We start from the raw sequence: 25,942 nt of genomic DNA on the forward strand, positions 1-25,942 counted from the left end.
TCCAACACCGTCAACCAGACATCTTCCACTGCCCTAGAAGCCAGAGGGTCAATTTAGGGGGCACAGGCCATCACGCAGCTGTCCTCTAAAGCCCCACCACTGCTTTGGGTCTCCCTGCATCTCCTGCTCCTTCCTCTGTCTAATGGTAGGGCCAGTCCTGGGCAGGGGAAAGGGGCCTGCAGTTTCCTTCCATCAGAGCTGTCAGTGCTAACGAAGCCTGCCTCAGTCATTACGCTGCTATGACAGATAGTCTCTTCCTCATGGTATGGCGACCTCTGAAAGCAATAAGCGTGAGCAGCTTGATGTGATGCTGGAGGCAGGTCTACATAGTGCTCGTACTAACACCAGAACTAGCAGCTTGGTCCAGAACCAATAATAAAGATCCTCTCTAAGAGAAGAAAACGATACATCCAAAGGTGCATGCAGTCGCCTGTGAATACCCCAGAGCCTGCAGCAGTCCAGTACTTTAACAACATCAGTGTTGTTGTGGTCACTTCCAGTGTCAATTCATATGACCTTGTGGTGCGTGATGGTTACTGAAAGTTGAGTCTGAAGCAGATTTTGGTGCAGTGGAATTCACAAGCATGCGCTCAGATTATGCCCAGACGTGGATTCACTCAGGGCATGGCTGAACATACTCCTGGCATATGTCAGAGAGGGTTGAGGAGAATGGCTCTGTTTACTAAAACTTGACTCTGAGAAGTGAATGCAAACAGCCATTAAAAACAGCCATTAGCCCAAAAGCCATAGACCATGGAAGTTGTTGAAGCACTGTCACTATGGCAATGCAGCTGCCAGAGAAGAGCAGATGGATGGGACTCAGTTGCGGAGGCCCTGACCTCTCTGATTAGCGGCTCACACCCTGGGTTAGATGCCTGGGTTAGAGCAGATGTGGAGGGTTGGGGCAAGAAGCACCCTTAGGGTAAAAAAGTGAATCATCTGACTTGCCTCTGGTCTGTGCTTTCCTGTTTGGTTGAGCACGTCAAGGAGGAAACTACAGCTTCCCTCCATTTCAGTGGCAGGAGAAAAAAGTGAAACATAACAAAGTGACAGAAGGAATTAAATGCTTCCCCCAAATGTCAGTGCAATCCTTCTCTGGGAGAACTTTCCACTCTGGTGGGATGCTGAAATTCCCATCTGTGACCTATCTTCTCCATAGAGTGCCAATCTGTCTACAATACTTTCCCCTAAAGCAGGAAGGACCGGGTGGTTTTTTTCCCCTCGTTTAACAATATACACTTATGACATCAAATTCTGTGACAAGATTTGTTTTTGTATAGTGAACCCAAAGAGATGCAGTATAGAAATTGCCCTGAATCTGTTCTGAAGTAGCTTGTTTTCTCACTCAGATTATCTTTAGATGTACACAAATACAGCTAAACATCTGTATCTATTATGTCTATGGAGATCATCAAGCATTTGCATGAACAGTCCTCTTCCTGGGCTGCTGAGACTTGTGACTAGAGTGCTGTCTTGGAACTAGATGCTCCAAGGATGTGTCCTGTCTGGAGGATTCTGGAGCATCATTAGGGATTTGATCCGATTTTATATCAAATGCCAACGCCAACAACACTGGAGCACAGAAACCTGAGGAATTAAGCCACTTCCTTGAAGAAAGTTGCAAGCCTTATATATTGAGAAATATGTTAGGAGCTGTGAACATGTGTCAGATCGGTATCATGATTCCTCTGTCAATGGATCTGGATCTAAAACATGTAGTGTCAAAGAAGCCAGTGGCTCAGGTCCAAATTTTATGTAACAGAGATGCAATAACTTAGTTAAACACACATATACACATGATGTTACATCATTGTGTTAGTATTTTTTCATACTTGGTTTCACTAATTGTCATGATGTTTGTGTGTGGGGGTAGTTGGGGGGATAGACAAACTCTAGCATGATTATGTTGTGTCAAATGCTTTTCCCAATAAAGATGACCAGGGACATGTTTGTCCACTGCACCCACCACATCTTTCCCCATAATATAGTGCACACAGGGAGAGAGGCTAATGAGCAAGTTGATTATCTGACTCTAATAGTTGTTCTGAAGGAGAGGAAAGACATCTTTTGAAGGGATGCAGAACTCCTGGCCCACAAATGGAGTCTAGCCTGCCAAGGTTCCACATTCAGCCCATGGAACTTTCTTAGGTTCCTCAAGGGGGCAGGGCTTGGTCTCTCACTGCAGGGCAGAGCTTGGAGACCAAGTCCTGTAGAGCAATCCAAAGGTTATTGCAGACCTGATAGGTGTGTGTGTGTGTGTGTGTGTGTGTGTGTGTGTGTGTGTGTGAGAGAGAGAGAGAGAGAGAGAGAGAGAGAGAGATTCATCCCCCACCCTAGCAATTTTGTGCATCCCTGATTTACAGCTTGTAATGACAGCCTCTGCTAAGCATTTCATACCCTCCATAAGGCAGAAACCCCTTTAACCTTTTAGTGTGGTCTCAGCTAGGGGTCAAACGAGCCAACCATTTGCTGAAGAGGAAAATTCCTTAGGTTCCAAGGTGCCTTGAGTGTTTTCTGCTTTTGCGTTCCAGTGGTGCACCCTTTTTTCCATGTATTTTGCCCCTCCATGTTTCTAGATTCCTCAAGTGATTCCTGTTGTCCCCTTTCCAAAGAACATCTTGGGCTGGGATGGCAGGCTGCTGAACTCTTTAAACACCGCATTTAATGTAGGCAAATAACTACTCTCTCTTGGATCTGTTGCTCATGGCGTTGGTGCTATCCAGAGACCTGTCAGAAAGGATCAGCCTTCCTTTCCATCACTGGTGTCTCCTCAAGTGGCTTCTGGCTCTGACCACATGCTCACTTCAGCAGGACAGGCACGGTTAATTGGACCAATCCCTCCTGAGCTCTGCCTGCCGTGTATCTAAAGCCACCTCCTCAAGTGCCATCATGGCAACTCAGGCTGTCTCTCTCCCAGGGCCAGATTTCTTCAAGGGCCTGGAAGATTTGTTCCTGCTGTGGGGCCAGCAAAAGAATGGGGCTAAAAGCAGCTTATTTGGGAGGACTGGTCTTAGACTAGAGGAACATGGGGTTGTAGGAGCTCGGCTTCCTGAGTGGTTGTGACAGGGCTGCCGCCTACCTAAAGTAGCCTTCACTGAGCAATGTTCCTCCAATATGGAGTACAGCATCTCCCAGCCAGTTGTAGATGTAATCCAGCACATCTGCAGAGCACCAGCCTGAGGAAGGCTGATGTGGGAGATGTTAACTGAAAGGCTTGAAAATGAAGGAGGAAATTATGTCTATTGCCCATCTATTCAAATCCCACTGATGGAGTCATGGGTCACAAAGAGTATAGAAGCATGGAACTGTTTCCCTGTTAGTCATGCAGATGCACAAGCCTCTTCTGAAGGCGCTTAAGTCTAATTTCATGCAGTAGGTTGTGCACAAAGGACCTTGTTCCTTAGAGCATCCAGTTGCCTAACTTCCAATGCCACCCCTTTTCTCTTTGAGGCATTGAACCATCCTGAATGTTCTGGGGGCAGGGGAGAGAAAGTGGTGCGTACTGTCCTTCTAGAGAGGAAATCTACTGACAGAACTATTTTTAGGGTGGTGATGGGGAAATAATTTAGCAATTGCTGTGCCACTAACCAGATTTAGGGGCAGGCAACCCAGGTGACTGCTTTGGCTACTGGGCTCAGAGGGGTTTAACAATTGACTCAGCAGCTGGAACAAATTGTTCGAACAATTCATATGGCATGAATACAGATCCTTGTGTGCAAATGTATAATCTTATGTGACAAGGTTAAATCATGCATGCAAGTCATATACCCAGCCCTTGAAATAGGCTACAAATGAAATGAACGCATTCAAAAGTTCAAGGAATGGGTGAGGGATGTTTGCCAGAGACACTCTGCCTGGGCTTGTTGTTGTTTGTTGCAGGCTACCCTGCCACTGATTCTGACGCCCACATGCAGTTGGGAGGGCTAAGGGAAGAGTAGCAAAATGCAGTGGAGTGGCCTCCCATCCCAGCTGTGAGACGCAGTCCACTCATCTGTCTCTCTGTACTTGCTGCTATGGAGTGCAAGCAGAACCGTGCTGATTATAGTTGGCAGGGAAGGGTGGCTGAGTGCATATTTTAAGCACCAGAGTGGGAGGCCCCACTCTGCAGCATTCTTGCCTGCAGTCCTGGAGCAGTTGTAAATTGAGCCGGGCAATTATTTTTAAACAACCCAGACATATGTTTATCTCTTTCCTTAAAGCTTACTTTCCATTGTTCGACAAATGAGTAAATTTGTATGCATGTGAATAAATTACCTTATGCCAATGGGCAATGCCTACTGATTGCACGATGTGCAATTTGGAAAGTGCATTGTTTCCTCTTTGCTTCAAGCAAACAGAGCACCTGTTCTGGGTACTTGGGGGCATGTCATTGGCTCATTTGGCAGACATCATGTGAAGTAACAGGATGTCCTGCTAAAAAGCATTTGGGGTCTGCTATAAGGGAGCAAAAAACTTTGCACAATCTATTCAGGTGCCTCAGTAACATCAAGCCTCCCTTATAGCCTTATTATATCCAGGAGTTCAAGAAATAAAAACAGTGCCTTGTCATAGCTGCTTTGCAAGTTACTAAATCTTACACAGAAACTGAACAAATTTTGTATCTAAGAATACTTAGGGAAAAAGGAGATACTAGGAGAAGAGGAGTGCAGAATCTGAGAAACGCTGGAGGCTAACCCTGTGATGGGGTTCACCTGTCCACTTACACATTACAAAAGGGAAAAATAAGAAAAACAAACAGGAAAGGAAAGGAGGAAATGCATCACCAACAAAGATGAGAAAAGCAAACACAGACTTGCATACAATTTGCATATGCTAATTTATGGCTGCAGAGGCAAAATTCCAATGGGCAACCTCATGGATCCCAATGCCCTCATGGACCAAGGATTGTCACTAGGCACTGGGTTTTCTGATCCCTCTCCCTGATAAAAAAATTGTCGGGGCAGAATGCCTTATATCGCAATCCTGTATACAGGTGTCCACTTAGAAGAAGCTGGATTCCACTGAATTCTATGGGACACACTTCTAAGTAGGTATGTATCTGATTGCATCACCACCACCTGAAAACCATTTATCTCTAATGTTATTGATTGCATCTGTACTGCCATTTTGTTACAAAAGACAACTAGACCCAGTGTGCTATGGAATATTCTAGTAAACATTTGTTAGTTTTAACTCTGAAGGCCCAAAAAGGGAGACATATTTTAAATAACAAAATTAAAAAGAGCGAAGACACAATCGAACAAGGATGTCTGTAGCCCTACAAATTCAAGGATAATGGTCATCCTATGCAAAGCAAGAGAAACATGGAGGTGAAGGCTGCCTTTATGCTCCTTCCACCCTGTTAAGCACTTGGGAGTCCGCATCTGGGAGTCAGAGGGAATAAGATGGAGGTGCTGTCAGGATACACCGTATCTTGGAGATGCCAGTCTCCTTTCCTCATCCAACCCTCGAATGCCCCTTAAAGGCTTTTGTTGAGGTCACTCTTACAAGCTTGAAATTCAGGCAGCATGGTTCTTTCTGTGCTGACTGCAAGGGAGGGGAGGGGGATACAAGCACAGACCTCCATCTCACAAGTCAAATTTTTTTTCTGACTTTGCAGCTGGGAGTCTGGAAAAGCCAATGGCCTTCAAGACTTTGCATTCACACTGTATGACAGGCAATCCTGCGTGGTTACCACAGGTTGTGTTTTTGTAAAGCATCATTTACCTAACAGGTGATCAGGTGATTTCTATGTTATCATCGTTTCCATTGTTCCTGCTCAGTCTTCCCACTGTTGGTATGTATCCCCTCAGCCACCATGCCTGCTTTTCATTCCCAAGGTGCATTACTGCCTGTGTCTCTTGCCTCTTCCTCAGTGGTCCATACATAGAGGCTGGCTGGCGGGAGCCTTCTGTCTGGACTGAAAAAAGTCCATGCTGGCTGGAGAATGCTGGAACTTATGGGGCTTTTTCCTGCCCACATGTGCATGGGACTGCACCCTTAGTTATTCTACTTATTATTCAATGTTTGCAATCTATTTGTGAACATAATTCTCCACATCAATGGAGCACAAAGAAAACAGAAAGGCGAAACATGAGTGTTGGTGTTGGCTGTCTTTCTGCTGCTCCTCACCACTTGAGCAGTGTTGCTGAGCTGGATAATGTGTTAATGAGACAACAATTCTCTCTCTTTACAATACACTCAAAGAGCAAACTGGATTGTGCTGCGTGCTGTTTTAGCCCTGGCACATTGACCCTGTGTCAGCCTGAAGCAACTGCATTATGCCCCACTCCTTCTGCATGTCCCTGACAGTGAAAGAAGAGGCCACCCATAAGGACTTGAACAACAAGAGCTTAAGGGAGCATGGAAAAAAGAGACAGAGAGCATGGAGATGGGAATGATGAGCAAGAACAGCCTTCCACAGATTGTAAGATGCTATCCCCAGGAAAAGGGTGAAGCCCTTTCACCCAGGCTAGCTAAAGCAAGAAGGGTCAAAGCTTTTGGAAAAGGCTGGCTACAGGAGAAATGCATTAGAAAAACCAGGAACTGAAGAGCAGGATGCCACTATAAAAGATCTACAAACCTCCTCAGAGCAATGCACTGTTCTGCTTGGATGCTTCATCTAATCCAAAGTGCCATATCACATTTATTAATTGGTCCTAGTCATGAGGTCATTATCACCCTTCTATCAATTTTTGCTGGCCGCCTATTTTTGTGTGCATACCCAATGCAAGGTGCAGGCATTACCCTTCAAAGTTTGGAGATCAGGGACCTCAGAAAGTACCTCCACCTATATGAACTTCCCCATGCATGAAGATGTCCAGTTAACTTTGTTCAACAGACAACAAAGCTCCAAGGTGGTCACCTCCCGTGTAAAAATGAGGTGAGTATCTCCTTGGAACAGAACAGTTTTGGTTGTGGCACCCTATTTGGATAATATTCTCCACTGTATCAGGTCCACAGGGAAACTCTCTTTCAGCTTTCATAAAACAGGTAAATCCAATTTTGTTTCATCATACCTTTGTCGATAACATATTTGCCTCTTTAAACTGTGATGCTTATGCATATATGACAAATACTGTATTAGGTTTTATTATTTTAATAGCATGTACTGCATTTCTTTAAAGATAATGAAGTTCTATGACTGGGAACCCTCTTGGGAAGCTATGAAGAAAGAGAAGAGGCAGTGGCCATGTGACTATATGACGTTGCCTTAGCCTGGACATGCTGGGACAAGACATGTGCTCCACATTCAGGTAGAAACGGGGCTGGAATGAAGCCCCCCTCCTTTTTTGCATGATTACTCTTTCTATTATATCTTGTCTCTTCACTTCTTTTTATATGCACTGCTCTGTGTGGGAAGCGTAGGCTTTAAAAAGAGGCTTTAAAACCTTGAAATAATTTTGAAATGCAAACAGATAGATCATCATGTGTAACAATCCTGCACTGCATGCACCTTAAAGCAGAACATATTCAAGCTACAGGAATTAGAGCCTTGCCAGGCTCCTCTTTCTTCTCCTCCCTCCTACATTAGGTGCATCTTGCTTTTAGGGGTGCTCTTCCCAGTTCTGCCACAGGAGGGAAGCACATGACGGGGAAGAGGGAAGTCGGATGGGAGTGATGCCTATTCTTTCAAGTGGATTAAAAACCGCTCGAGATCTTGGGCATGATAATGCTTGTAATGCTGTAATTCTGACAAAGGTCAATCCTAAGTGAGCAAAAACCAACAAACATGCAAGGATGTTTGAAACTGCACCACAAAACATTGGACATTTCGAACTCCTGTGACTTGCCTAGTTCTCAGGGCTGGTTCACACATGCATGTACATCACGTGGTCACTAAACACAGGCTGATCTGCTGTTGACATGTCACCCTTTTCCATTGAAAGGCATTGCTCGGGATGTGAGCAGTGTTCTGTCCATGTGGTGTGATCTGTGGTGAATACTTCACTAATACAAGTCACCATATTATCAAGAGATGATGTGCATGTTTGAATCAGACTTATGACAGAATCCAGGTCTTGATAAACCCATAAAATGGCATAGAAAGGCAGAGATTTGCTAAGCATCTTTGGAAACTCCACCACATCTTCAAGAAACACTCAGCCATCAGGACTGTGTGGCAGTGATGCTCACACTGGGGGTGTGGGGTGGGGAATGACAACATTTACTCATGATGGCAAAGACAAGATCTCAGCATACATCTCTATGCCCTGCTGGTGTGTCTGGGGTGTTCTGCCTGTGCATCTTTGGTGCCAGAGGTGCAGTAATTTAACAAATCAAGCAGGCAGTTCTATGTTTGCTGTGGAGTAAGCCATTGAGAAGAGGGTTAAGACTAGGAGAATGGAATGCTAGAAACAAGAAGGCCCACTGTGGGGACATGGGAAGGGCACTGAGGGTCAGAGCTGATCCTGGCCTTCTCCAGATATGAAGGACACCAGGTTGGGGAAGGCTGGTCTACAGAAAGAGCAATGCTTTCCAGGCAGGAACAGCTTGGAAATCTGTTCAGCAGGGGACATTATGTCCAGCCTTTGAATCACACAGTTCAGGCTGGTGTACTGGATGCTGGGCTAAAGCTGTTTGCAATGCTGTGAAGTGAGTGAGTTAGGTTGGAAGATCTTAGTGATTTTGCCCAAGAAGTCCACCCAGTGGGCTCCATGGCTGACCTGAGATTTGAACCTAAGTTATCTTTTCCAGGCATGAGTCTTCAGCTAGGAGCCTTCCACTCACAGCCCTTTAGAAACAATAGCCCCTGAATGAACAGCTAGGGAATGGGTAAAACAAAGCCACTATGGTGATACAGAAACACACAAAACATTCCTTCTTAAGACTTGTCCCCAAGCTCCAGATCAGCTGGTTCGCTTCCCCCTGTATGATTCTCAGAATAAGCACAGGCTCACCCCAAGCTTCTCTGTGGTGGCCCAAAGTGAGTCTCACTTTGACCCCAGAGGTCAAAGGTGTTTCAAGAGGCTCCCGTGTGGTAATTGCAGCTATTGCCTGGCAACCTGAATGGGTAAATAACGTGCCATTGTGGAGCAGTACATCATGGATCATTGCCTCCTATGTTTCGCAAGTATCTACCAATGGAAAACAAAAGGAAGATAACAGGTTTTCCCTTTGCTCTTGTTTGTCTGTAATCAATACTTGAACACACCTTAATATGCTTGAAGTATCAGAGATTATTTCCAGGAGATTTCAGCTTGAGTTTGGCCTTCAGCTTGCAATGCTCAAAACAGATTTGAATACAGCTTCATTTCTTTCATCCTCAGTGAAAACAAATCTACTTGGATGTTGCATCATCTTGGAAGTATCATTTTTTCCCTCACCTCAATTCTCAGCAAGTCAGTTGGACACAGTCAGGAGTCAAAAGAAAAATACCTCCCCCCTCTCCCAATTCTTTGCTGTCAGCCAGGCAAATGTCAGAACCTGGTTAGCTTTGTCAGCTTCTGGTAGCGCAAAACAAAAGGAGCCCCAAACCCTCAGAAATTAAAGACTGAAGCCCTGGATCAAAAAAGAAGTGTTGGTGCTTGCATGGTTCAGTCAAAAGCTGCTCATCAGTAAGTCTGCATTTCATTAGTATTCCTCCCTGTGTGGCTAGCAGCAGCTTTGGAGGGGGATTTAGATGGGGAAAATGCCAGGGAAGGACACACTTTCCCCAGAGTGTGACTACCCCAATCCAATGTGGAATTTCCACAGCTGTTCTGAAGTAAAACCAAACACTCTGGGTGATTAAACCTTGGATCTCCTACATCACTTGTAATCTAAGCCTGAAACACAAACACTGGTTCTGATTCCAGAGAAATCCCTGTAGGGTAGCAGCAGAACCAAGGCTAAATTCAAGTCTTGCCCTCTTTCATTCAGTGGTCTAGGAATGGAGGTCGAGTTCATTAAAAGAAGGACAACACACAGCTTCGTTTCATTTTGGTTCATTACATGGCCAGCATCTGCTATGTCCATGAGGAGGTACTTTGGAAATGGAGAAAAGGACTGTTGATAAAGAGGATTTGCACCATACAGGACTTTATATTGTGCAAAGAGGGCAAACATAATGAGACTCACCATCAGCATCTCACTGGTCAGGGAATTTACAAGGTCTGAGACTGATGAGCGAGGCTCTGTTTTGTGGTCAGACTCCTCATGTTGCGTCTGCCCTGGCACAGGTGCTGTGTTCACCACTTTGCCACCAGTGGGTAATCTGGCAAGGAGAGAGAGGGGGATTATGCATATGCTTTGGATATAACAGAAATACAGTTTTAGAGAAAGGGAGAAATAAAGACACACATTTTATTTCTGTGTGTGTGTGCAGGTCCACCAGAGAATAGCAAGTTAAAGTCCTAGCAGAAGGTGGGCAATGTGTGGCTCATGGACCTCATGCAAGCAGCCAAGGCCATTTGTGCAGCTCCTTGCCTAAAATTGCTGTTGCATCAGAGCAAGGCTGCTGGGGAGCAAAATGCAAAGGGAGCACATGCCTTGTTCCCTGGGAGAATCAAGCTTCCTGCAGTCCACCAAACAGCTGTTTGGCAAGCACTCAGGAGCACGATCCTGCTTAGAAAGTGGCACCTTGCTTCCTAGCAGAATTGTTTTTCTCAGTGGAAGGGGGCTCCCCACAGCTTTATTTGTAGGGGGCTGTGGGAAGCTCCATTCTCCTGGTCAGGGTCCACAATGAAAGTAGGCATAGTTGGGCACCTGTCAAAGGCACATTCACCAGCAGGGCTCCTCTGACATGAGTCCCCTGGACTTGGCCCTCCTCCTCCTCGCTCTTGCCCTTTGCTTGTTCACTTGCCCCTCAGCTTGGCTCAGATGATGGCAGTTATGAGAAGAGGAGCAGATGATGCGGTTTCCTTTCCTTGCCTTCCCTTCCAGGCTTTCTGTTTATCAGGCAAACAGGGGTTGGCAATGATGTGAAAGAGGAAGAGGAGCATTGTCTGGTGACAATGACAGTGAGAATATCAGACGCACTGAATGAGAAGGGGGCCCAGTGAGAATATCAGACCCATTGAATGAGAAGGGGGGCCAGTGAGAATATTTTGTCCAAAGGCCTTAATGAAACCTAGAGCTGGCATTGCTGATGGTAAACAAGGCATGTGCTTTTCATGTGCTTTCTTTCCCAGAAGAATCAGTGCAGTCCCTTTGCTGGAAATGGGATGTGGGCCCTGAAGGATTCCACAGAGGCCTATGTGATCCATAAACCCTCTGAAGTGACCCACCCTCACTCAGGAACTACAACTCCCCCCCCCCCGCCTTTAATAGCCATTTCCTCTGATCCTCCCCTCTTCTCTCTTTGTTCTCTGTTGCTAACTTCTTTAGAGCAGGGGCATCTCTTCTTGTTATGTTGTACAATGCTTGTTGTGTGTCAGGCCACCTTCCATTTGGGTGAATGCCACCAGTAGGTTCCACAGGGTACTGCCCATTCTCCTAGGAGTGTTTAGACACGACCTATACTGGGTATGGCTGATTTGTGACCATCCAGATGTTTAGGACTACAACTTTCATGATAATTCAGCACTGGCTATCCTGGCTAGGGCTGATGGGAGCTGTAGACCAAAACTTCTGGAGTACACAACTTGCCATAGGATGTGCCAATGGTCTCCTGGTTTGGCCTCAGATACGCACAGGACTGGAACTAGATAGGGAATGGGAAATTTCATGGACTGCAGGTTCATCTGGTGCTTGAAATGTCCCTTCCTGCCTGTCCAAGTCATTAATCTTCTCCAAATACAAACATGCTCTCCTCCAAAGAGGAACCGCCTTTGTTTGCCTTCCTTTGACAGGCGATTTCTGAGATGACATATGGCCAGATGGTTTCTCTGCCAGCTTCAGTGTACACAGATCATCTGGGGAGCCTAAGCGCTGGGTGATAAAGGGATGTCTCATGATGTCCCAGCAAAGGAGCAGAGTGAAATGGTCCAGGCAGATTGTCTATGTCACAGCAAGTATGTGGTCTGAAATGTGACACCAGTCAAGTCATGTTAAATAACTCCTTAGCGGCCTGTATTTTATCAGAAGCACCTGGGCAATGGTGTACTAGCTTGTTATCAATTGATTATGCACTGCAGTGCTCCATCGTCTGAGCAACTTTCAGGTTCTATCTGTTTTCCATGCAGAGGGAAATTGCCAAGTGATAGTCCCTCTGGATATCATGGACTCCCTTTGTGCAGCAGCATGGCTCTGGATTACCAATCCAGTGAAGAAAGCAATAAAACACATACACACCTTTGTCAAGAGCAAAACACTCCATTCTTAACTCCATGGCAACACTTATCTCATATTTCAAACACACCTTATTTTAACAGCTGTTTCTAAATCCACCAGCACCTAATCTGACTGGTTTCCCTCTTTGTCCTGTCCCACTGCTATCGGAAAGGGTCTTGCAACTTCACCAGAAGATCCGAGGATGATGAGTGCTTCCTCACGCCAAGGATCTGCTCTTGGCAGGGCACGTGTGGAATATCGGGGTAGCAGTGCAAGGACAATGGCATCATCTTGCACCCCACTCAGAATTCCACTTTCCTCAGCGGCTGAGCTGTGGTCCTCACAGTAGCTGGTGCAGGGAACGCGGGGAGGAATTCTCAGCAACAGTAAGTATCCCTGTTGTAATGCAGAGTATTTTGGGACGGCGAGGTCTTAGCTGGGTAACAGGCTTTCTCTAGATGAAGATGTACACTGATGGAACTGGTTTGCTGAGATGCATCAACACTGCTGCCTGCATTATTTTTTTTTTTGGCCTCTCCCTGGGGGTGTGGCTGTGAGGATTGTTACGATGAATGAGCACCTGCACTTCAGAGTGCAGTGTCACTACTGATGCAGAATCCCACACTGGCTATGGTGTGTGGATTGCTACTCCTGGCACAAGGACATGGGCATGGTCAGGAAGGTAGGGAAAAAAGTGAGCCAGGCGAAAGAGAGAAGAGCTGGCAGGAAGCAGAATGCTGGAAAGGGCACCTTTAAGAGAAGAGCCATAAACTTACTCATTGCCTGCAGGAATGTTATTGGAATGGACACATAAAGGGACAGATGGTCACATTTACAGACCAACAAACATAGAAACAGCCACATTCTGATACCCATAGTTATGTCAGCACGGATTAAAAAATTGTTTCTGGTGTAGCTCTCATAACAAGCCAGGGAACTTGCTCTTTTCAGAGCCACTCAGATTTGCTGGGCCCAAAACCACCGATAGAACGTACTTTATTCTGAGTGTGAAATTCAGCATGGGGTGGGGGTAAGAATGAATGGTGGTGTAAGTATCTGACACAGCAACCCACTCTTTGGCTGATTTCTGTAGCAGAACTACGAGCATCACAACGGGACATGGTCCATAGGTTTGTTCTTCCTCATAAAAGGAATGGCTCAAGTAGGGCTTCTGAATAGAAAAAGGAACAACATGGGAGTGGGTGAGAAATCTCATTTCTTCCAGTCCCTGTTACAGGAACAGGCTGTTAAGGACGAACCTTTGACTGGCAGTTGCCAGAGATGGCAGGCCTCTTTGCAGCATGATGATGAGTGTGGCAGACCCAGGCTGTGATCCCCATTTTCCTGTAAAGCTTGTGAGGTGAGGGCGCTGGTGGCATTTCACCTACCTTGCAAGCAATGGTGAGGGAAGGTCAGAAAATCTCTGTGCAGACTGCCATGTGTGGTAGAGATAACAGGAATTAAAACACTACAAAGGATTGACTCGACAGGAGACCATAATGCAATATGTTGGATCCATGATGGAAAGGAGAGGATTCTGTGTGCAGTCCCTACTCCAACAGGGTTCCCAATTAAAGGGAAAGAAATGTCTCCATGTAGTTTCTTTGGAGACAGTCAAATCACCATGAAGGTCAGGAGCATATACAGTCTAACTAACTACTATATATCACCCCATATATCAGGGAATCATATAAAAAGGGCTAGTAGGTTTCACACATGCAGAGCGGCCCGCCCCCAAACAAACCTGCAGTTTTGTCACATTACTGCAGCCATGTGATTAGCATGAGACTGATACCCAGGAGAGGATGCTTACTCATAACAGGTCAAATTATTTGTCCATATAGGCCAGTGTTATCTAATCAGACTAGCCATGGTTCTCCAGGGACTCTGGCCAAGGCCACACCTGCCTCCTGATTCGTTTAACTGGAGCAGCCAGGGGCTGAGTGTGGCACCTCTGCCCTGAAGATATGCACTTTCCTATCACTGTAAAAAGGTAAGGATCCCCCCACACATGTGTGCTAGTTGTGCATGAGTTCCAAACTCATGCAGGAATTCTGAATGTGTGGAGGAGAACTCTGGAATCAGGGCTGAAGTTTGTCCTTTCCAGCCATTCCCTAGTGGGCCATGTGCCAGGCTTAAATCTCAGTCAGGTGGACCTCCTCACTTCCTGATGTGTGAAAAAAGCCTAAGAAACACACACAAATTGTTCAGAGGCAGACAAATACCATAAAAGAGATGTATGCCAAGGGTGAAAGCCCAACGACATTGATTAGATACCCCTTGATATGTCACAAAGATTCAAAGACCCTTAACCGCAAAGAGACAGACCAGCATGCTGACTTGCAGGCACACTGCACGCACGCACGCACACAAACCCAGGGACGCCAACGCTTATCGAGATACACAGCAGTACACACTGAGACAGATCAACAACACAGACAGTGTCAAGCTTGTGAAACATACGCATGGGGATAGACCAAGGCACACATGCTCAAGTTGTGGGAAGGTTACACTCTGAGGCAGATTGACACATGCAAAACCCCAGACATGGTGTTGCCCACAGCATACAGACTGGCACATGCGTGCATTGATCAAAGGAGACCCAAATAGCTGGAGACGAAAACATCAACAACCCAGGTTAAAAATAAAGTGTGTGAGAGAAAAAGAGCAGGGACATGTGTGTGCATGCGCATGTGATTGACTGTCAGAAGGTATGAAAAATCCAGAGATATTTTTGCAATCCCAAAGTCTGTCTGGGAATGGATGAATGTGTTGAAGTCAGAGAGAGAGAGAGAGGGAGAGAGAGGGAGAGAGAGAGAGAGAGGTTGACTTTTATCACAGGGTCTGCAGGGTGCCTCCTGAGAGAAAAGAAACAGGGTAGAGTAAAAGTGTGGCAGGAGAAAACCACACGCACACACGCACGCAGATTAAGAAGGAAGAAGCAGCCACCACACAAGGCACTGGACTGGAGTTGCCAAGGCTCACAATGGGGGACAGATCAGGCAGGAACAGTAGCAGCAAGGCTAGAAGAAAGAAGAGAAAGTGCAATGAGGAAGAGGAGGTATTACAGTGGAGTAGGGGATAGAAGAACATGGCCTGTCTGATCACTGCAAGCAAGACTGCTGGGGAGAGGAGAAACTGAGGTAAAAGGGAGTTGAATGCAACCAGAACTGCCCACCCCACCCCACCCCACTGCAGCAAGCACCCCGGAGATGATACCACAAGCCCCTTTGCAACCACTTCACAAACATCAGCATTCCATAGGCCAGGCAGACGGGGAGTGCGGGCAAGGGAGGGGGAGGAGGCAGAAACATGGTGAGTGGCAAAGGAATTGAGAGGGGAGAAATGGATTGAACAGGGAGGAAGAACAAGAAAACAGTGACATGCTTCCCTCGGGAAGGTGGGAAGGGAAAGATGGGGAGAAGTGCTGGTTTGGGATGGGTGTCCAGCTCAGACTCGACTGTGGCTGGGGATCATTGCCGTGACTGCAGCAGCTCTCTCCCAGACGGCTTTGGCAATGTATTAAACTCTGGTCCTGTCGCCGCTTCTCTTCGGAGAGACGGGGAGCACCGCTGTGGGAAGAAGTGGTGGCAGCAGCCGCGGCCACCAGCTTGGGTGGCTTTGAAAGAGGCCGAGACAGATCCATGGAGGAGAAGGCCGTCAGGGGCTGCCGGCCGTGATGGCTGCATCCTGCCTGCAGTGCGCCTCCGCAAGCCAGCTGCTGGGGAGCACGGGCAGCAGGGAGCTAGTGCACTCCCTGCGGGCTTCCTGTGGGCAGCGGGTTGGCCCAAGGGGAACAGAATGCTGGACTGACCCTTGGTCTGATCCATCGTGGCTCTTTCCGCCTTAGTTCTACCAATTGTCTGATCAGAACTGAATGTCCTACCAAGATATAGCTTTCCTCTTCCTCAGTAAAGCCTTGAAGGGACTTCAGAGGGAACCAAGAAATGTGAAAGGGAGGCGATAACCAGATAGTTTCTGATTCAAATCACTGATTGCATTGAACATAAGGAACATTTTGAAACCAGGGACCAGCGAGAGAGGCTAAGCTTCTGGGGCACTGACAAATGGACCCACCTCCTAACTCTCTTTTTCGTACATGAAAGATTACATGAAACTGGGAAAAGGAGAAGCTTACCCTATTTGTCAAGGCTTATAGTACCAGGATTTTCCCACTGAGTTGATTGCATTTATGAGACCATATTGCAGATTAAGCAGATAGCACTCTGTCTTCTCTTCATATAGATCCTGCTAGGTGAATGCTTTCTGCCTGGTTCACTACTGCCATTGCAAGCAACTAAAGGACAACTCACACGACCAACCAAATATTTTAATATTGTGCAGATTTTGTCATATGATAAAGCAATGGTGTGCCTTCTTACCCATGTGTCCACCCACCCACCCACCCACAATAATGCACAACTAAAAGTTTTGTGATGTTGTGAAAAACATAGTTGAGTATTTCTTCAATCCTACAACATTTCTAATTCACATTTCAAATCCCAAAGTGGGGATTTTGTTGTGAGTTGTGTGAAGCAGCCACAAGGCCATTTCACCATGTGTTAAATCTAGAAAAAAACACCTCAGTCTCCAATTTAGTCTACAGTCATTGTAAAACTGGCTGCGGTCTTGTGCCTGTGCAAACATCAGGCCCCTAAAGATGCACTCCGGAGTAGCCCAAATAAAATAATACATGAAATGTGCATTTGTGCATGTTTTCTCAAAAAAGGCAGTGGTCCTGAGGGATGCGTTAGTATTGTGGTGTGAAGAGAGAAGATTTTTTGAAAAACAAATCCTTGGTTGTTTTTTTCTTATGAAAACTGCCCTCCAGAAGTTGCGATTTGCCCTGGGAGGGAAGCTGCTAGGAGCAAAAGTAGCAAGCTTCCTTCCATGGTGAAAGTGCACTTTTATTAGGAAAGCAGTGCTGATGAAAATAAGAGGAGGAGGAGAAAAAAAAATCTTCCCTGCACTGTCCTGGTCTGGGCCAGAGCCCCTGCAGATTTATTTCTATTTTTAAAAAAAGATATACAAATGTGATCATGCATTTAATATATCATCTGGTTTGGCCCTTAAAAGCATCCCTTCTTCCTGCTTAATAGCAATTACACATGATAGCTGTTGCTTTATTATGTGCGATAATGCAAAAGATATCTGACTGCAAGTAGATTCAGCCACTTGGTCAGATCTGTTCAGCAGCTGCTTCACAGTTTTCCGCCTGGTGCCTTTAAGCTGCTGTGTTTTGGTAGCCCTGAATGTCTGTTATGTGCTTACAGTTGGGCTGTAAGCTCCACACTATTCTAAGTACTATATGGGAAGTTTTCAAGGGGCTGCAACATCCTTCCTCATTGTTTGAATGAACCCTGACAACAAGACAAATTAAAATCAAAGCCTTTTAGCCTAGGGTGCTTCCAGATGGAGGGTTCCAAATGCCACCAATCAAATGGCATTATGCAGCGATTCTGTCTTTTTGTCCTTCACAGATTTTTTTTCTGGTATGAGAAAAGACAGGAGAAGTGGACTGAAAACACAGGAGGGGTATGAGTGAGTTATCCTCCAGACCCCCTGTTAAATTCCATGAATCAGACAGGGTGATGGTACAATAAATGTCTTGTCTGAAAGCACCCATAATATTAGAAAACTAAACTAAATTCATTTATATGTTTCTGGCACTGGGATTGTGAAAATTGCCAAAAGAGAATCCTCTTCCCAGACAAAATCTAAGTGGATCAGGCTTAACATCCTTGAAAAATGATTTGTTATATTTTATTTAGAGATCCCTTTGCTTTTAATGTAATGTGATTTTTATGGGTCTCATTGGAATTGTTTTATTTAAATAAATTAAATGTTTAGTTAAATTTTTTTTGTGTAAGCTGCTACCCTGCTATTTTGCTGTAACCCTTAAATAAATGAATACTGGTGCAGACACTAGCTTTCTTCTGTGTGTGATTTCTATAATATAAACTACCGATGCCATTCTTAGAGAACGTTTCAAACTTTTAAGCATGAAGCTTCATAGAGAAAAAACACGTGTCCATTCTAAAAATGAGCACCGAGTCCTTTACTTTTTTCAGTGTCAGACACTTCCCCAGTGCCATTGCATGCTTGGCAGTTTAGAAAGGCACATTTCACTTCATTCTCATACTAAGATACTGAAACTTTGTGAGGGGCAATAAAGGTGTGAAGAATCTGAACAACCCTCATTTCGTACACGTGGAAGGCCTGCATTCCCCCATGCTAGTTCTCAATGCACCTTTCAAAAAGCTGCTCTTTCCCTCAACTTATTGTGAGGCTTCACAAAGGGACCTCTAAGCGATTGATGGAAAATGCCTCTCACTAGGTATGCCGTTTCTGCTTGCCTGCCTCCTCCTACCTTGGAACACAGAGATCATCACATAATGGGCACTGAAGGCACACACATGGCGCTGCCATTATCGGAGCTGAGGTTCTGGCAACAGGGGCTGCCCACGCCATGCTGTGACTGGGGTGACCTGATGTGGGTACAGAATGGATTGCTTGGTCCTCATCCATGTGCTACTGTTTAAACTTGCAGGCTGAAAAGGCAAGGATGAGCTGTGCAATTGGACAATCAAATGGGAAGTGCTAATATATGTAGTGCAACATAGCCATTGCAAGTTAAAAATAGTCAGCAGGCGAGAAGGGTGCCAGTTAATTAATGCACTGATCATGTGAAATCTGCTACTTCAGATCTTCTCCCCATACGTTATGGAATTCAGTACCTACATGGAACAATTGGAGGTCCATGCCTCTGCCTTCAGCTAGGCAGTTCCCTTCCAAATCCTGTTTTGTGAATCACACAACATGACCTCATTAGATCTCAACAGTCAAGTGAAGGAGTGTTTGACAGAAGAAAGGCAAAGCAGGGGGCACTGGCCTTGCTGCACAGGGAGCAACCTACATTTAATAAGGTCCTCAGCTGGGTGACCAAGGGTGGTGACGTGCCTGCAGCATCTTCAGTAGTAGCATGGGGTGCATACAGATGGTTAAGACTAGGTCATCTGATGACCACCCTACGATTCTGATTGCCAGACATGGCTATCATATTGTGATTTAGCATAAATCACAGAGGCTAGCATTTTGCAACCTAACTGAAAATCCCATCACCTCATGCAGCACAGGCAATAGCCAAGTAATCTGGAGAGTACTGCACTGAGGAAGACTGACATATAGGTAGGCCTGGAGCTCAGACCAGTATCTTCTGTACTTAATTGCAGTGCAGATATATTCTGAATATGGTTTCTGTTTGTTCCATCATTCACACCAGCTGTCTCTGGATTTAGCTTAAGACACCGCAGCCTCTTTTTGCCACATACATGGAGAAGACTTGGGGAAGAGGGCCAGCTTAGTTATAGGGGTGTTGAGAAGCGTCCCCCTCTGCATTTTCATTGAGAAAAAACTTTTTGTCCCTTTGTTACAGGGATGAAGTGGGAAGTTTGCGGCCCTCCAGATGTTTTGGTATACTACTTCCATCAGCCCTAGCCAGTGCAGCCACTGATGTATGTGTTTACTCTGAAGTAAATCCCACTATGTTCAATGGAACTTACTCCCAGCTAGGTATGCATCAGATTACAACCTTAGGCTGCAGTCCAAAAAACAAACCGCAAACAGCAACAACAGCCCCTCTTACTAGGAAGTAAGGCCCAGCAAACTCTGTGGGACTTACTTCTGAGTAAACATGCATAAGATTCCACTAACAGCAAAGTGACAAGCACGGAGATAACATTCTTAAGGTCAGTGCTGAACCGGAGATTGGATGGCCTTTCTCCTTCCAGACCACAAGGGAAATTCTTCTAATAAGGCAGATGTTCCTTACATAAATAATACATATTTACACAGTTCACATATGAGAACAAATCATGAATTAATTAATCTGCTATGACATCTTCAATTGGCCCAGTTGTCCAGGACATCTGAATCTGGACGGCATTCATAATATCTGGGTTCAGATGACACAAAGCAACCAGTGGTCAAACTGACTGGAGGCTACATATTCAAAATGGTGGCAGCATACACACTGCAGCAGATTTTGGGTGAATTAATCCATGGTTTGCATGGTTATGTCAGAACAGACCCATTATCAGGGTAGGAAAAGGAAGGGATAAAAACCCTGAATGGAATGGAAAGGGTGGTTTATATGATGATGCATGCATCTAGTGTTGTAAGCCGCCCCGAGGCTTCGGCGAATGGGGCGGCATAAAAATGTTTTAATAAATAAAAAAAAATAAAATAAAATCCCCATCAGACTATGTATTTGGGAAAGAAATGGCCATGAGTTTCCAATGCCTCTCTTCAAAGAGACCTGGAAATCAAAGAAGGAATGAGGATCCAAGCAGGAGGGGAAAAAGGATGGTCCTAGATATGTCATTGGGCTTCTCGGGGCTTCTCGATCTCTTGAACCAGCCTTCCACTCTCGTGGACGATGGTGGAAGAAGCCTCATTGTGAGGCTTTCTTTCCTGTTGTGGTTTGCGGCTACTGAGAGCCTCTTTCTCCTACTCATACCTCTTGTCCCCCTGAGAGTTCTGCTGGTTCCCAGTGGTTTGTAGATCGGGTATATTGGCAAAGTCGTCCTGTTCTGAGAGACCCAAAACAAGGGATAGCACCACCATGCGGCCTTCCCTGTCCAGAGGTGATCCAACCAGGGGAGCGATGAGGCCCCGGGTTCAGTGAGCAGGACGTAGATAAGGTAGACAGACAGACAGACAGACAGGAAAGAGAAAAAGAAGAAAGCATAAGAAACGAAACTGTCAAGAAAACAAATACCGTAGAACAGCAGCTGTACAAAACACATATTCAGGCTTCTCGGGCAAGATTCAGAGACCAGAGACAGCAGAAAACAGATGTTTTACAAGGATATCTGATAGGGGAGCTGTATAAAAGTGCCCTTGGAAAGTCTGTTTAGAGGGGTAAAAGTTCTGGAGAGAAGGCAACATTTTCATGGTGTTCTCTCTTTGCACAGAACAACAACTTGAACTGTTTCCAGAAGCATCAATTTAGCCACGGCCCATTAACATGAATATCAAAATAGATCACTATTATCAATCTAATCCTGAGACTATGGATATCTTAACATAGAAAGAGAGCCCTGTGGATACTCTTCCCCTTGGTAATTAATTATTCCCTAGAGTGCACCAAGTCACTAATACTTGGGGTTGCTGCTGTGAAAGGAAAGAGGGTGAGCAGTGATGACTTGGTAGACGAAGAGTACCTTTGATGTAGTAGGCAGGTGAGCCTGGTAACTTTGTGATATGTGGGTACATGCTGAACATCCACTGTGAATCATTAGTGGCTGATACTTAGTACTTAGGGATGATAAAGTCAGACAAAGGATGGAGATCAGTGATCTCACAGCTGCTATTCTTTAACATGTTTGGGAACCAAGCTAATTGCAGGAAGAGTTGCAGGTGAAATGGTTTGGAACAGCCCTGTTGCACAAATGAGTGCACCATGTGCTAATGGGCTATGCAGACTGTTAAGCTTGCCAGGGAATGTTTATGTCCATTAGAGGTAGTGACATTATCAGCAGCTAACAGCAGGTTGACTTAGTACTGAGACACAGTGGCTGCTTCCGGGCAGAGGGCTCCTAATGCTACCAGTGAAAATAACATTATTATTATTACATTTATATCTCACCTTTTGCCTCGAGCAAGAACCCAAGGTGGCTTACATGGTCCTCCTCACTTCCATTTTACCCTCAGGACAACCCAGTGTAGTAGGTTTGGGTCAGAGTCTGTGACTGGCGCAGGCACCCAGTGAGCTTCATGAGCCAGGTGGGGACTAGAGTCTCCATCTCCAGAGTCCCAGTCCAACAGTCTAATGACTATGCCACACAAACTCTCTATACCACACACTGTGCAGCCAGCCCATGTGTGCGAAAGAAGCAGAGGGAAAGAAGCAGAAGCAGTGGGAAAATATGGGAAGATTTTTTAAAAGTTTTAATTATTTAGTATTTTGGAGGTCATTTATATTACTACATTGCATTTTAATGTGAAGTGCTTGGGGATTTTGACATAGAGCTGTTTGTACAGAGCTGTTTTGATAAATAATAATAAATAAAGGGAATGATGATGTCATGAAATCCCAGGAAAGTGGTAGGGTTTGTACAATAAAAGCTGGATTCAGAAGGACCCTAGTGTGAATTTCTGCTAAAGGTGGAAGTCATTTGAATTGCTGATTGACAACAATGAATGATTGAAGGTGATTGATACTGAACAAGAGCATCTATAGAAAGAAATGTAAAACAACGGCAAGCCTCCTTTCCTTTCCTTTCCTTTCCTTTCCTTTCCTTTCCTTTCCTTTCCTTTCCTTCTGTATTCATGTGTATTGGATGGTGCTTTGATACTTCAATTTTGAATAGTAAGCAGCAAGGTAAATTGCTAGGACATTAATCTAATGCCAGATTTGAAAATGGACTGATATTGAACAAAAGCAGTCCCTCAAGGAATTGATTTGCGGAGCCAATTGGCAATGATGGCTACAATTACAATTTCTAGTTCAGTGATTTTTCTGGTAAAACTCCATATTTTCCCATCCATCCTGAGGTAAGAGTGTGGGGAAGTACAGAAAAGGAACATACCCAAGTTCTTGGAGGAATTTAATCTGCTCCTAAATCCCGCTAACAGTAAGTGATGCCATGGCAGTATAAAACCCCGCCTACAGGACAGAGGCGGGGACTTTGAAGGATGGCCCTTATAAACTTGTGTCAGCTCTGATCTTATCAAGCTCACCTCAGATGTGGATCTGAGAGATTTTCAGTTCTTAGTGCGAGTGCTTTGTGGCCTCCATTGGCAGGCAGCTGTGCCATGTGCCCCAGGCCACCGAGGGTGCTGCAAACAACAAACAGTGCCATGACCCCAATTCAAGTGCTGTGCCTCCCCCAGTGAAGTGTGATGTGCCCGCTTGCTGACATGCATGCGCTGCTAACTCATCACGCCTTGCGAAACCTTTCACATCTCTGGATTCAGAATGGGTCACTGCACTCTTCTGCCAGCTGAAAAAGGTGCTGGGAAAAGCTCTGGGCCTGAGTGTAATTAGATTTGAAGCTGTTGAGCTGCATCTTTGGGGGAGACCAGATAAGTAAGCTGTTTTGTGGAAGGGGAGCAAGAAAGAACAGCGATTGTGATGGGCCGAATAGTATGCTGCCATCAAATATATCGCCAGCTGCTCCGAGATCGAAAGATGTATAATAAATAGATCATAATACAGTCCCTTTGATATTCATCAGGTGGGGAGCACACTGCTTTTATTAAAATACAAGGCCAGCAGAAACTTGCTGCATTCCTGGCTCCGGTTGCTGCAGGCCTACCGTGTGACCTTGAGCAAAGACTAACCCTGCCTATTTGAGCCCCATCTGGGTTGCCTGGGCTGGAAACGGGGATTCTAAGGAAGGTTTGCGACTGAGAGAATAAATCCACAGCAGCCAAATCTGTGGAAAGCAGCAGCGGTGCTGAAGAAATAAACAACTTCAGGTGAGCCAGTGTGCTAAAAGGTTGCTCCTTCTGTTCCTTCCTCATCCCTCCTTTTGTATCACTTCCCCAGTTCCAAACAACCATTAACAAAAGTTATGAACACAAGCTTAAGTTAATAATGGTCTTCTATCCATGAATGTATCTGCACTGGAGAATTAGTAGACTCCATCAGGTGGAGAGTGCTTGCGGAAAGGCTCGGGAAGGTCATCCCGAACATGAGGAGGGCAATGAAGACAGTGGGGCAGAGTTGCACACTTGTTCTCATCGTTCCCTTTTGTATGTCAATACATGAAACTTTCTGAACCCTCGAATAGGGTTCTAGTTACCTGACTTACAGCCTTTTGAAACCCTTGTTCCTTCATGAGCTCTGTAGGCTTATCTGCCATCAACTTTCTGTAAGCTCAAAGATCCTGCCAGGCTGTTTGCTTTTCCTTCTTTTGAAGTGGCACTTTCATTTAATTCACACAAATTTATTTCTCCTAGATCACTCCCAGAGTACCTAAAAGCTACTACTTTACTTTTTGGTAGCCCTGCTCTGTTTCCAAACTGATAGGAACTCAATCACCTGAGCACTATTAGAGAGAACATGTAGGACTAGCAACAAAATGTTGCTATCTGGAATTTTCCTGTTCAGTGTTCCTGCCACCTGGCTAGCCAGCCATGCCTTCTTCCAAAATACTCCATTCTGTGGCTGCTGACCATACTTTTTTATTCCATTTTGTTCCCTTCAGTTATTTTTTTTTCTTTTCTTTTTTGTACTTCTGAAAATTTGATGCTCTCCTGAACATGCTAATTCCTCTCTTTTATTTCTCACTGATTGGGTTTAGATAGCATGAAATCAAGGACTGAGTGTGGGTTGCTGGTAAATCATGAGTTGTTGTTGTTGTTGTTGTTGTTGTTGAAGCAAGCCATGAAGAGAACCCATGGTTTGTTGTTGAGCTGTGAACTTTGTGGTTAACATACCACTTTTTTTTAATCACAGCTAGATTCAGGCAACAGGCTAACCCACATTTCAACAACAACCCACAGTTCAAGAACCCTTGAGTGTTATATGAACCCAGTCAATACCTTAGTTTTGGCTCTAATCTAACTGCTTACTGTTGAAGGGAGTGACAAGTGAGACCTGCAACAAAATAAAAGAGGATTCTCACCTCCTAGCAGCAGTGTTCCAGCCAGTCATGCTATTTCCCTATTGCCATTTCTTGTCTGCAGCTGACACTCAACATTTCATGCCTTGCCCTCAGTAAGCTATTTCTTCAGGGTGGGCAGTTTTGATACAGCTCCTGTCATCACTCATCCTCTGAATTTGCTATTAGAAGGAGTGATGGCGATGATGATGATGGTACATAGATGGTCACCATCATATGGTAACACTTGGTGGCAACGTCACTGTTGTGATCAAAATATATGCTCTAGCCTGGACAATGTGGACCTAGTTACTATCGTTCCCAAACATCAACATGCCCCCTGGGTAGCAAGCCACTGGTGTGGCCTGCACTCATCCCCTCCTCACAATTGCTAAGTAACTTAGGCTCAGCATTTCCTCTTCCTTCTATTCACTCCAGCAAAGGCCCATTGTCAAGGCCTTTCACAGGAACAAGGCATTTTCTGGACACTTCCGGAACTACATTCAACAGAACATTTCAAAGCCCACTTCAGATACTAACATAACTAAAACATGTGCAGAAGCCAGAGCATTGGTTCTTGAAATGCTGAAAACAGCACGTACTCAGGCGCAAAGCTTACTTGGGGACCTTAGGCCAGTTCCTATGGCTCACAACGATTGTTGTGAGTATTGAAAAGTTGTGGGGGGGGGATGATGGATGGACCATGTAGACCCTCATGACTTCTTCATTAAAAAGACAGGATATATATGCAATAAATACATAATCTGGCTTTTCTAATCACCACCAGTATCCAAAGGCCCTGCTTTTTAAACTCTAGAACATACCTAGAAATTTTGCAGTAGGCCAAGTACAGTTATACTGTGATAGAAAGGGAATGAGATGAATCAATTTAAATGAATTGAGCAGAGGAAAAGTTTTGCTAAGACAAAACGGGATTCGTGTCTTGGTTTGTCAAAGAAGGATGAGCATGTCTGCATAATAGTAGCACAGGCAGTCCCCTGGTTATAAATGAGTTCAGTTCCTAAGAAAATGGAAATTTGTCTTTAAGTCAAATTTGTATCTAAGTTGGATCATGTATAGCCAGCCCTCCACATTTGTGGGAGTTAGGGGTGCAGGACCCCCATGAAAGTGGAAAAACCATAACTATCTCTAGCCCTCTG

The 25,942-nt window shown here is 45.1% G+C and overlaps 1 protein-coding gene across 4 annotated transcripts in view; it reads right to left on the bottom strand.

Moving 5' to 3' along the window:
- Positions 1-25,942, bottom strand: part of SYT7 (synaptotagmin 7) — a 228,636-nt gene that overhangs the window by 23,344 nt on the left and 179,350 nt on the right. For 2 of the 4 annotated variants that reach the window (XM_044425696.1, XM_044425695.1), the window contains 2 exons: positions 20,690-20,806; positions 10,039-10,174 (listed from right to left, as the gene is read on the bottom strand). In XM_044425696.1, coding sequence (XP_044281631.1) covers positions 10,039-10,174; positions 20,690-20,806 — 253 coding nt within the window. The remainder of the gene's footprint in view (positions 1-10,038; positions 10,175-20,689; positions 20,807-25,942) is intronic. The other 2 variants (XM_044425698.1, XM_044425697.1) reach the window with 1 other exon arrangement.

Source organism: Varanus komodoensis, unplaced genomic scaffold (genome assembly GCF_004798865.1).
Source record: "Varanus komodoensis strain SLA01 unplaced genomic scaffold, ASM479886v1 scaffold16, whole genome shotgun sequence".
NCBI classification, from domain to species: Eukaryota; Metazoa; Chordata; class Lepidosauria; order Squamata; family Varanidae; genus Varanus; species Varanus komodoensis.